General features: G+C 47.9%; 1 protein-coding gene across 1 annotated transcript; it reads left to right on the top strand.

The window, feature by feature from the left end:
- Positions 1–2,015: 2,015 nt before the first annotated feature.
- LOC311374931 (uncharacterized protein) lies at positions 2,016–3,581 on the top strand (the record flags this gene model as incomplete). Its single annotated transcript, XM_084490660.1, has 1 exon — positions 2,016–3,581. A coding segment is annotated over one exon (1,566 nt), but the record flags the coding sequence as incomplete, so codon positions are not given.
- Between the last annotated feature and the right edge of the window lie 9,589 nt (positions 3,582–13,170).

Genomic DNA, 13,170 nt, shown 5'->3' with positions numbered 1-13,170 from the left:
AGAAGAGATGAATTAATAAACGAAAGGGATAGAGGCTAAAGAGCCTGAAGCAACTGATGTGTAAACTTGGAAATAAAAGTGAAGGTGGAGCAGATTGAGAGGGAGAACAAGGACAAGAAAAGAGTGCACACCCACGGAATAATCTCCCTACATTACACAGTACGTTATACAACATCTGCCCGAGAAGCCCGGATCTGCAAACCCAACAGTCCCTATAGGAAGAACTGGCTAAGGAACTAAGCACTAGCCAGCAGAGGGGGCATCGTCTTCCCATAGCGAGGCCTGGGATTGGCTGAGGGAGGCACATCTGTTTGTTACAGAAGAGAGTCCAGGGCCATACAGGAACAGCTGCCCGCCAGCACCTGCCTCTGTCTCTGCTCCAGTACTCCCCCTACAGCCACTGACATCAGCAGGGGCTTATTCAGCATTCCCTGGAAGATCAACTATTTGCTTTATCCTCACCCTCGATAGCCAACTAGCAGCCACATCTGTAGACGTCGCTCTCACGCGATCGCAGGAACAGAAAGTCAAAATGAGTGGTTTTATATATTGATGCTCGGAACTTGGGAGGATTCAGAACGTGTGAATCACATGGGTTAGACCTGGATTGCTTTAATGAAACGTAAAATATTTCACTTGTTAGGTGTCTCAGTGAGCATTGAATAAAAAACAACAGTTTGATGTTGATGTTTGATATGAATGGGTTTTAGTTTGAAGCGTGCACCTGAATGGTTGAGCATATGCGTTGACACAAAGGCGCTACATTAAGTGTTTATTCCCATCTGGGTGACGGAACACAGCCGTGGTTGTAGGTGCGACTCTGTACACTGTGTGTATCATCTGAACCGCCCTGCTCAAACGACAACATCACGAGGTCGTGTCGAAAGGAAAAGGCGTGATTTTCTCAATCCGAACAACAGAAACAGCAGCGCCACTTATAAACCTGCCAAAAAAACAACCGCTGTTCGCCATACAAATACATTTAATCTGGCTCGTGGTCCTCTGCTCTCCATCTGCCTGGGGCCCTCCGGGGCCATGGACATCAGTATGCATGACGGGGCCCAGAGGCCCAGACAGGAGGAGATGGAGACACAGCAGGGGGCCGATATAAAGAGGTGTGAGTAAAAGGGGAAAGACAGGAAGTCCATGTGGGCAGTGTGATGGAAAAATCCACATATTTGACCTGTTGTTTGATAAGTTTGTCTGTTCTTGGATAACTTGTAGTGTCCTCAGTTTCAACCTTGTTTGTCTTGCTCACTTGCCTCCCAGCTGTCTATTGATCATTGTGCTTTGGGTGACAACGTCGCAAAGATAGGCATCTGGAATTTGAGTTTGTTTGTCGTAAAACAGAAGACCACTGTTTTCCGAGGTGTTGGGACAAAAGGGTCATAAAAGAGTAGAATTTGCCCTTTGTCCTTCTCCTCTCTTCTTTGATGTGCCTTCCATGTGGGGGAGGGTCTGAAACTGTATAAGAAACCATGTCAACCTGTATTCAGGACTCACTCTGCTAGAGCCACCGGGAGACTGTAACCAGCTACTGGGGTGAGAAGAGGGCGCCTGTTGAGATTAGATTGGGGACTCTTCAGTACAGTATCCTTACGGAAAAAGAGGTCGGAACAGGTGAGATCACAATACATTGATGCGCAACAGTAACGTAACTCTGTTGCAGGACAAATCCGTTCCGGGAGTATAACGGTACCGGAATTCCGTTATACGAACAGTATATATGCGAATGATAATTTACCTAAATTTATCAAGGGGGCTATATATGAACGGTATACGTTGCGGTAACGTATCTGAACGAAGGCCTTAACGTTCAAAGTTACTCCGTTAGGCGCGGTACATCGAGTCCGCACTGTGTGTATATGCGTAACAGTAAAGGACCACTGTTATAAGAAGGTTTTCCGAAAGGTATATATACGTAACGCAGGGGGTAACCAAAGAAAAGAACAAAAAAAAAAAAAAAATAGAAGGTAACAGTAACATAATAACTAATAGTCTGTACGGATCTAGAAATGGGTAATAAATCGGGAAAACCGGAATTAACGGGGCCTGCAAAGATAATGTTGGAGAAACATGGTGAAATGGCGCTGGAGGGTTTAAAACATTGGCATGAAATGGGATTTCCTGAAATGGGGAGTTTTAGTACAAAACGGTTAAAAGAGTTAGAAGACAGATTGTTAGAATCAGAAAAAAAGAAGAAAAGTGTAAAAACATGTTGGTATGCATTTCATTTTTGGGTAAGAGAGGGCCAGTATAGAAAAAAAAATCAGCTAGGGGCAGAGAGCGTAGAGAGTGTAGGGATTTTTAATCCCAATGTCACCCGAGATGTAGACCCGGACCTGGACTGCACCGGTGGACCGGGTGCGAACCCCCTCCCACCTCCGGCATATGCCATCACCCAAGCCGCCGCCCAACCCGCCACCCAAGCCGCCGCTCCACCAGCCAACCTGTATCCTGACCTCACATCGAAGGAGGAGCTTCCTGCCGACAAAGCAATGGGGGTTACCACCCGTAGCGTGGGGCAAGCGCAAAAATCAACTCATCGGCTGACAGACACACCAGCCAAGCGGGAACCCGTCGCCAGCCGCCTAATTGACCAGGGGATGACGCCCTCCCCGTCTCTCCAATGCGAGAACTGGGAGGATGAACAGTCCCCCGTGATCGAAGTCCTGAATCCCCAGGACGGTAGACCGGCATATGTTTTCCGTGCATGGAGACCCAGTGACATTAAGGACATAGCAGAATGGCTCCCGGACCCAGCCGTAATGGGAGGGGACGCCCTCGCCACGGCCATTCTTGAGCTGGCCCAACAACACGAGCCGTCCATCAGCGAAGTGCGCCAAGTCTGTATGTTCAGACTGGGCCTGCGGTGGGGTCGCATCCAAGGCGACATTCCCGGGAGAGAGCAAGCGGATATTACGTTCAATTGGAACCAAGGATCTCCATACCGCCTCATGGTGGAGAGACTCTGTGATCGAGCCAAGGAGGCGTTCCCCTTGATTAGGGACTGGACTGCTGTTCGCGAGCTCAAACAACAGGAGGGCGAGAAGGTAGCCAATCTGGTGGACCGCGTCGAGAAGGTGTTCAAGATCCACGGCGGGATGCCCGTCCCGACCGACAGACAGGTTCAGACGCCGTACGAGGAAAACCTCACCGCCGCCCTCCTAGACGCGTTAAACGACGAGATATCGGGATTCATACAGAAACACTGCATCGGTTGGCGTACCGCCAGACTTTCATTGATTGTGAGTCACGCCACCCACGCAGAAAGCCTCCTGAGGAAGAAGGAAGAGCTCGGGAAGAAGCAAGAGAAAGAAATGAAAAAAAAGCTTTGGCTCGCCCAACTGGAGGCCCTGGAGAATCCCGACCCCATCCGCCACGTGAAAGACCAAGAAGGCGACCAACCAAGAAGAAAACAAAAGTTCCGTGGAAGCGCCAGACGGCACGGGAAAAAGGACACCGGACGGAAGAAGGAATGTTTTCGTTGTGGCACCGGGGGTCATTGGTGGAAAGATTGCCCCGAGGAACTTGAAACGAACAGTGACACGGCTGGCTGGCGGCACGCTCCTCCAAAGGAGGTGACTGTGAATCCAACGATTCTTTGGGATGATGGTGGGTATATGGATATGGTGTGTATTTAAACCAACAGGAGACGAAGGCACTATCCCTAGCATTGGAGGCTCACATTAATAGCACAGACGGGGTAGTCACGGCCATGTCAACACAACTCGAGGAGGTGGCTAAAGTGGCACTGCAAAACCGCATGGCATTAGATTTTATTCTTGCCTAAACCGGAGGTGTGTGTAAAATGATTGGCACGGAATGCTGTTCATACGTGCACTCAGCAAACCAATCTGTTGAGAATTTCCACAAAGAAAACACTAAGGCCATAATTGACCTTCACAAAATCACTTCATGGGATATCAAAAGTGTGTTCGGGAGTTGGTTCTCGGATTGGGGTACGTCCTTTGTGAGGAATGCAATAATGTTTGTTGTGGCCCTATTCATCATAGCAATAATTATAACTATATCATTTGCATGCGTTAAAGCTTGTGTGACCAAATTAACCACAGCCACGGTTGCCCAACTTGTAATAGTTGAAACAATAGAATCAGAGACCAATAAAATCAGAGCAACAGTGCCAGCACCGGTATCCAAAATCTACCCGATCCAGGATTGGAGTGATAACTCAAGCAGTGAGGAAGACGAATGAAGAAAATCTGTTTTTTCCTAAGCAGACTAAACCACCTCCTGTAAAAGTGCAGAAGTGCTGAGGATTAGACATGATCGATTTTTTTTATTATTATGATTATAAAATAATCAAAGGGGGGAGTGTGATGGAAAAATCCACATATTTGACCTGTTGTTTGATAAGTTTGTCTGTTCTTGTATAACTTGTAGTGTCCTCAGTTTCAACCTTGTTTGTCTTGCTCACTTGCCTCCCAGCTGTCTATTGATCATTGTGCTTTGGGTGAAAACGTCGCAAAGATAGGCATCTGGAATTTGAGTTTGAGTTTGTCGTAAACCAGAAGACCACTGTTTTCCTAGGTGTTGGGACAAAAGGGTCATAAAAGTGTAGAATTTGCCCTTTGTCCTTCTCCTCTCTTCTTTGATGTGCCTTCCATGTGGGGGAGGGTCTGAAACTGTATAAGAAACCGTGTCAACCTGTATTCAGGACTCACTCTGCTAGAGAGGAGTCTAATGTATGCATGCATTAAAACTTAGAATTTGCTTTCCAATGAATTGTGTGCTTTTATTATTTTATCTCATCTGGCCTAGACTCAATCTCTGTTAAAGGGGATTTGCCACGACAGCGGCCGTCCCAGGGGCCCTGTCCCCACTGGGGAGGGTCCACGACCAGGGTGAACGTCATGAGCATAGGATCCCACACACACACACACACACACACACACACACACACACACACAGACGCACGCATGCATGCATGCATACGCACGCACACACACATAACCTCTGGCAGAGCTTTTTTGAGTCATCACACACACACACACACACACATACACATACACACACACACACACACAAACAAACACAGACACACATTCATTTTTTGAGTCATCACACACACACACACACACACACACATACACACAGATACACAGACACACACATACACACACACACACACACACACACAAACAAACACAGACACACATTCACACACACATACACACAGATACACAGACACACACATACACACACACACGGTGTAAAGGACACAGCAGGAACAAGGTTGGCCGGCGGGTTGGATGGGGGCCAGGATCCTGTGACACGGCAGTTTGTTTTCAGTGCGATTCCTTTTCAGCGATCCTGAAAAGAATCCCGTTAATGCACGCCTAATCAGACTGACTCCCAGTGTGCCGATATTGGCCGTGTCAAAGCTGAACGGGGCTCGTGTGATTGGACACGAGTCACAGCTCTGTGGCGGAGCCACAACAGCATGAGGATCTTCTGATAGCATTTCACCCACAGTGATGTGACGGTATGTTGTGGAGCATTTGTATTCCCAGCGCTGTCTTTTTTTTGGAGCCTAACTAGAAAAAGGCACCGTAGCGCAGCCTTTGAATACGAATGAATGTGTGGTGAATGTGTGTGGATATGCAAGTATGTATATGTGTTTGTTTGTCTGTATGTGTGTGTGTGTGTGTGTGTGTGTGTGTGTGTGTGTGTGCTTGTGTGTTTGTGTGTGTGTCTGTGCGTGTGTGTCTGTGAATGTGCGTCCGTGTGTGTGTTTGTGTCTGTCTGTGTGTCTGCATATGTGTCTGCGTGTGTGTGTCTGCATATGTGCGTCTGTGTGTGTTTGTGTTTGTGTTTGTGTGTGTGTGTGTGTGTGTCTGCGTGTGTCTGTGTGTGTGCGGTTGTGTCTATGCGTGTGGGCGTGTGTGTGACTCCCTCTATGCAGCCGAGATAACCTTGGTCTTCCCATCACTCTCTCCGCTGCTGCACATCTAAGGAGGCATGAAATAGGATTAGCATTTTTTTCTGCTTCCATATTCCTGTGTGGTTCCAATTTCCACTTGCTCTCTTTCCCTCTGACAAACAGAATTTTGCATGCACACATATTAAAATCCCTCCAATGCATAGGGGACCTGTCCCTGCTGCACGCACACACACACACACAGACATACACAGACACATTCACACACACAAACACACACACACATATATTGACCTATACAGAAACAAATGTGTCAGAGTAGCAATCCCTTCTCCACACCTCATTACTTACGATCGCATTGCTGATAAAGGGAAATATTTATCAGGCACTTGAACCTCTTGGGTGTAGGTATATCTATAGTGCACAGACAGCAGGATTCCCACCACCAGCTGGTGTCAAAACCAATGCCTACACCGCGGTGCCTTAGTGCAGCATTGATCCACTGGCAGATGTGTTGAGAACCATCCTGGGTCTTCTTGGTGATGATTATCAACCCTGCGTTTTTACTGGCTAACAACCTATCCGTTGTAGAAACTCACACAGCCGAGTTAACTAGTGCTGGTTCAACAGGACAACTGAAACAGAGAAGACCACATGTGAGTTCTGTGTGCAGCGTCTCGTGTTCTCCTCAGCAGGGGCTCTTATGAATATGTAACGTTCAGTGTGCTTCAAACCCCAACAGTGTTGTTGGAAAAGGTGGTGGCGCGTCCTAAAATAAAGATGTCCCTATTGCACGTGGTTCGTCATAAAGAGCCGCGATGCTGCAACTGTGTGAATTTATGATTAGAAAAGTCACATTGATCATGCAATGCTTTTTCCTTGGTGAGATTTGGTGGGGAATCAGACCAGGTTTCAAGTGTCATTATTACACAGAAAATGACACTTTACACATTTGATTCCACTCCCTTCACTCTCTACATTTCCAGCCTTCTCGCAAGACAAGTTGCTTATGCCAGTAGTTAGCTTGTTTCATTACGCACCCAAATGAAATGGACATTGGTGGACGGTTTGCGCTGAACATTAAGGTCATAGAGCTGCGAGGCTAATGGCCGGTGATCGTCCATTACAGTCGAACCATGTTAGGTCAAATGCTGGGCTGAATCGTCGGACCTCCATTACAGTGACCTCCAGTATGAGGCCGATTGATTTTTATTAGGGGAGCCCAGTCAGTCAACGAAATGAACCCACACAAATGAACCCGTTTTATACTGCTTCATGGGCCCGTAAAAACTGTCCCTGGCTTCTGTTAAGTAAATCGCTCTGAGATGTTAATGGCCCCTGTGGTGCGTCTCTGATAACAAACTGATAAGGAGTCTAGGAGGCCACTCTGACCTCCTTGTCTCTCCGCTGCGGGTAATGACGTGAATACGCTGTCGCCCGCAGAATAAGCCGGATAAGTGAGGGGAGTCAGGTGAGTTTCAGAGGTAGAAAATCTGCTGACCTTTTACTTAAAGGTTGCTGTTTGGAAGCTCTGACTTGCCTGGGAGAAGCTTTGCATGAATAATGCATCTGTGAATAAGACGAACCTTCATCATCTCTCTCTATTTCACCAAGCCTGGAGCGGCACGGAACATGGTTATATGATGGAGCACCCATCAGCATTCCCCACGGTCATTAACATTATAAGGCCATGTAGGTCACCTGTCAATCATAGGTTAAAAGCAGTGTGTCTTGATGTCCGACCACCAGGGGGCAGATGCTGCATGCCAAAGCAAACCAACCTACAGCTCCAATTTTGCTCTCCACATACAAAACTTATGATGAAGGTCATATTAACCTAGTTTCACTTGTAATGAACAGGACAGGATACAGATGGAGAATGATCTACAATTCCACGACCTCCACCAACAGATTTATTTATGCACTATACATAGTTCTGTTTAATCAGCAAGAACAGCCTGATGAAGAGGCCTGTGCCTGTGTATGTGTGTGTGTGTGTGTGTGTGTGTGTGTGTGTGTGTGTGTGTGTGTGTGTGTGTGTGTGTGTGTGTCTTCCACCAGGTAGGCAGGACATTTAGCACCCACCTTCCAGCTGCAAAACAGAGATCACACAAACACACACACACACACACACACACACACACACACACACACACACACACACACACACGGCCTGGGCCAATGTTGGTAGTTGAGAAGGGAAGAATTTGGGTCTGAGTTGTCAACAGAGGACACCCAGGCTGGAGATTACTGAGCTTAGAGCCATCTGGACTTTGAACCAACTCTGAGCCACATCATGACCCATTCCAACAACACATGTGTCTGCTCCGAAGACTAGCAGCAAGATGCTTGAAAAAAGACGTTTCAGGACCAAACAAAGATTCCTGTTTTCAGTCTGAGGTCGGCCATGCCACACGCCTCATTGAAATGATCATAATATATTTATATTTGTATTGTACTATCACCTTGGTGACCTCAAGTTTGTGTGTGCGTCACTCTGCCGCGAGTTCCTGAAGTTAGCTTCAAGTGCTATTCAATGAAATCCGCACCATCCTTCTTATTTGAGCGGATCAAAGGAAGCGCACGGACCCTACGGGCTGGAAACGTGTAATTAAGACTCTGGTGTTCTGCAAGAAAGGAAGACGTCATTAATCTTGCTTCGGCACACAGAAACTTCCAGCTCATTAAAACAAAAGGGCTGACTTCCAGAACACCTCGCTATCCACAGGACCGATTTCTGGCCGTCGAGCAATACATGGTCTCGTTCTGTTAAAAGATACCAGCCTGTTGACACCAGACTAGGTTCCTGATTTGCTTAAGACTTGCATCCAGAAAGCAATGGCTTTGAATAGAAAAACCTACAGAAAAGCGACTTGATTCTGTTCACGTGCGACCGAATGTGAAGCAGAGATATTTCCCTGGTTCAAGCAGACCCAGTTTTTGTTCCATCTTTCAAATTATAATGATTTTGATTATGATGAGCACCCATCCCCTGGTCGTAATGAGAAAATTACATCTAATGGTGGCCATGGCCTGGTGTGTTGTTCACCATCCACACACTGGCTCTTGTGAAGAGAGGCAGACTATAGAGTTCACACACTGGGCAATTAAGATTCATATCCACATGCTACCCGACGGGACCGCAGTCTAACCACACAGACTTGAGAGTCAAGGCAATGTCCCTCATAGTGCTGAGACAAATGAAACCGTACGATTTGCACAGTGCCGTTGAACAGAGTCAACCTAATCCATTGTTGGGTTTCAGTTTGAAATGGGTGTAGTGAAAACACCATTTTAACGGTGGAGGTAACACTATTGGCATGTAGAAAGGTGAGTTTAGTCAGAATAGTTAAAAAGAAGGAAACTGTGTAGATGACACCGAATATACAAGATGTCACCCATACAAAGAGAGAAGGAAGGAAATGGAAATAGTGCTGAAAATGAACGAAAAACTCACAAATGAAACTTTTAGCAATAACTAAATAGCTGTCATTTAAAACCTTGACAATCCCACAAATTGCGTTCAACCGCGCTGAATCTACACTGTTTCACTGCTGATTAACACACACACTGCCCTGCAGACATTTGTGGACGGCAACCACCACCTCAACACGGCTGTTTGAAATATAAAGAAAGCAATAAACAAAGATGTCAAAGGTATCAGAGGTGCAGGTGTGTGTGTGTGTGTGTGTGTGCGTGCGTGTGTGTGTGTGTGTGGGGGGTTGGGGGGTTGGGGGAGAGGGGTGAGAGAGAGCACTAGAAAAACTTCAGACTCGTTCGAACTTCAGACCTCAGCCATCTGCCCCCGCGATACGAGAGCTGTGCTCCGAGCTGGGTTGGAGACGAGCTGTCTCCCCGTCCCAGTGTATTGCTCCTGCTCCTGTGGGGGGCCCCCGACTGGATACAAGGCTGAGGCCCCAGCGTATCTAACGGGTCGGGGGGCCTCTCTCTCGTCAACAGCTATTTCCTGCCCTGGGATCCCCAGCAGCCTACCTATCAGAGCCAGCCGAGTGTTGCAGGAGTACATGGATGTCTTACTTCCCGTGTGCCAGGGTAGCTCCTCGGAAGTGTTACAGCAATCTTTCAAACATTTCACGCTTACGAGAAACTTTTTTTTGGTCTCGTTCCAAACTAGCATCTGCAACTGCAGCTAAAGCGGCGCGTGCTACGCCCGGCGTACAGAGTATTATTATGGGATGTAGGAAGTCATCCTCCTCTGATATGAAACAGGTAATAAAAAGCTAACGCGAGGCGGGGCACAGCAGCCTCTGTCTCCAACGCGGGGCTAAATAAAGCAACGCCCAGAACTCCCTGTAGGATTTACAGTACAGCAATAAACCCCCTCCGACAGTCCAACAAACCTTCAGCCTATCGGATTTACTGTGACCTCTAGAAATAACTCTGCCGTCCACAAGGTATCTCTTTGCCACCCTCTCTCTCTCACTCTGTCTCTCTGTCTCTGGCTCTCTCTCTCACTCTCTGTCTCACTCTCTGTCTCTCTCACACTCTATCTCTCTGTCTCTGACTCTCTCTCGCTCTCTCTCTCTCACTCTGTCTCACTCTCTGTCTCTGTGTCTGTCTCTGTGTCTGTCTCTATCTCCCACTCTCTCTCTCTCTCTCTCTCTCTCTCACCCTCATATCAGCACAAACCTTAATTAAACCCACCCCATCATCAGCACGCATCTCATTAGCGGGGCGCGCTTGGCTGGGGTTTGAAAACACATTGCGGCGAGGTCTTCGCTCGCACCTGAACACCATCGCAATGACAATCCCCTGATTTGGGCTCAACATGTGTCTGTGGAGCAGAGTGCCTGAGCTCAGACGTGCCAGGCGCCACAGGGATCCAGCCTGATGGGAAACAGGCTCCCGTGGTTCAGGGGCTGATTAAGACTAAAGCACGGCGGGGGGACGGGGGGGGGGACGGAGGGGGGCCTCCGTCCCCCCAGCAGCCTTTGCCGCTCTCTGTGAGCGCGCCGGCCCCCGGAGAGGGACTACCGGCCGTCCGACACGGAGAGTATTTAGGCCAGACCCGACCGGAGGGGGGGTGCAGCAGCAGCAGCACCCACCCGCCGAAATAACAGAGCCCTGCTCGACCAGGACGCTGAATATTGATGAGCGGCTATATTGAGACGACGCAAAATAAAACACCGAAAAAAGAAGGTCGTCGCCTGGAATGGCCGAACGGGCCGCGGCTCTGCCTGCATGTGAATGTGATGCGTAGGGGGAGGTGGGGGGAGGTGGGGGGAGGTGAGGGGGGGAGAGGGCACACGCTGGTCTGCCCCATTGAACAGATAGGAAATGAATGATAGATGTATAGATGTATGCAAAGTTAGTGCTGCGCATGCATGATCACTCAGAGGTGCATGCCTACACTGCTAGAATGTAATTAACGTCGACGTATGCATATGCATTTGTGCTCGCTCTCTCTGTCTCCCTCTGTCTCTGTCTCCCTCTGTCTCCCTCTGTCTCTGTCTCCCTCTGTCTCTCTGTCTCTGTCTCCCTCTGTCTCCCTCTGTCTCTCTGTCTCTGTCTCTCTCTCTCATAAGTTACAGTTTTGGGTCACAGCGTCCTTGTCGTCGCCCTCATCGTCCACTGGATAAACCAGCCCCCGTTACCGTCTACTTGAGGCCACTTCTTAGATCGAGTCTCTAACCTGCGGCCAGTCTGTGGTCCAGACCACGTCTAAAGGCATCAGGAAGACCCCCCAGGGAGCAATGATGGCTGTGGTACAATTCACCTCTCGATCGCTTCACGGCGCACCGGTACTAAAGTGGAGTAATGAACTCTTCGATCTGTCTGGCGGTCATAACATCCACACAACACCGCCAAACAATCGATACTGTGAATTAAATGATCAAATATTCATGATTAATGCATTCAAGCTCTTAACCGCAGACCTTTAAAAGCATTGATTCCGGTCTCGGTTGCCAACAGTGCGAGTGTGGCTATTTATAAACTCATAAACAGGGGATGTGTTAAAGTGTTAAAAAGGTGCAAATGAACCTTCACAACATCGCCGTCGCCCACCCCCCCCCCCCCCCCCCCCCCCCGGGGGTGCTGGCAGGGCGGCCAGCAGCATGGCGAGCTGCCTTCTGTCTCACCTGTTCGCTCCCCACTGTAATTAGCCTGTCGTCAAACGAGACCACAGGTTGTTAACAGTCTAATGCTTTCATTCATATTTTGTCCGTTTCGATTAGGGATCAGACGCTATAGGGCATACTGGAGGACGGAGAGAGACAGGGACAGGACATTAGAGTGGCTATAGGGTGGCCATTTCCAGCTGAAAGATTCTGGCTTCGATCCCAGAAACAGACTGTAAGCCAGTGTTTAATGAACTGTATCTCGATGAATCTTAATGTATGTAAACGCCTTGCTAATTAGTTTGGTTTAATTAAGTATTCAAATAGGAAGAAGAACATGAGAAAGAGGAATGCATACAAAATCATGGGCAGGGAAACTCAAGAGAAGTGCAATAATTCTCGTTATAATATAATCCAATATATTTTAGCCAATCTTGTTTGGATAATGAGCTATGGATCAGTGATCCAGCTCATTTGATTTGATAAACATATACATATAATTAGCGGGCGGCGGATTCCCATCCAGTGGTGCTGTACCATCAGTATGGTGAGCATACCGATCGGATTAAACCGGTTCACATCTGGGCTGCTGTGTCCTTTCTGCTCTCCACAAAGACCCACACTACGGTTTAGGGATTAGCGGGGTCTCACATTCAGAGACATGGGGCCTGTGCAGACTTTGTGCGCACATGTTTAGGAAGGTTGTGGACGAGTTGGAACAAACAAAAAACGAAACACTTGTGTGTTTGTCTACACATACACTGTGATATTCATGAGGTTTTTGTTGTTTCCTCACAAAATGAGTAATTCTTACAATAGTTATTCCTACACATGTTGGAAGACGGATGTGTTTGTGGCGTTCTACTTGTCTGTGCACGCTCATACTGACAAAACACAATCCCTGTGCAAGTGGATTGTTTCTCTACCTCTGAACTAGCGTGCCAGCTGAAGGTCAGTGTGATATTGTGTCGGAGATGATGATCCCACTAGCCTTCAAATGTGAAGTCCTCCTCTCTCGCCTCATTATCATTCAAAACCAGTCAAACATTTGCATGTCTTTTCAAGGTCGGCGTCCGAAGGGCCTCCGTTGATATTAAACAGAACTGAAAGAAAATCAAAACTTGAGGTCAGACGACGAGCTGGTAATGCCTACAGAGCCATCAGGACGGCTACGCTATGCTACAGCGT

This window comes from Micromesistius poutassou (assembly GCF_964030765.1).
Source record: "Micromesistius poutassou genome assembly, contig: SCAFFOLD_5952, whole genome shotgun sequence".
NCBI lineage: Eukaryota > Metazoa > Chordata > Actinopteri > Gadiformes > Gadidae > Micromesistius > Micromesistius poutassou.
The sequence above is the reverse complement of the archived record's forward strand: the minus strand, read 5'-3'. Positions and strand labels throughout refer to the sequence as shown.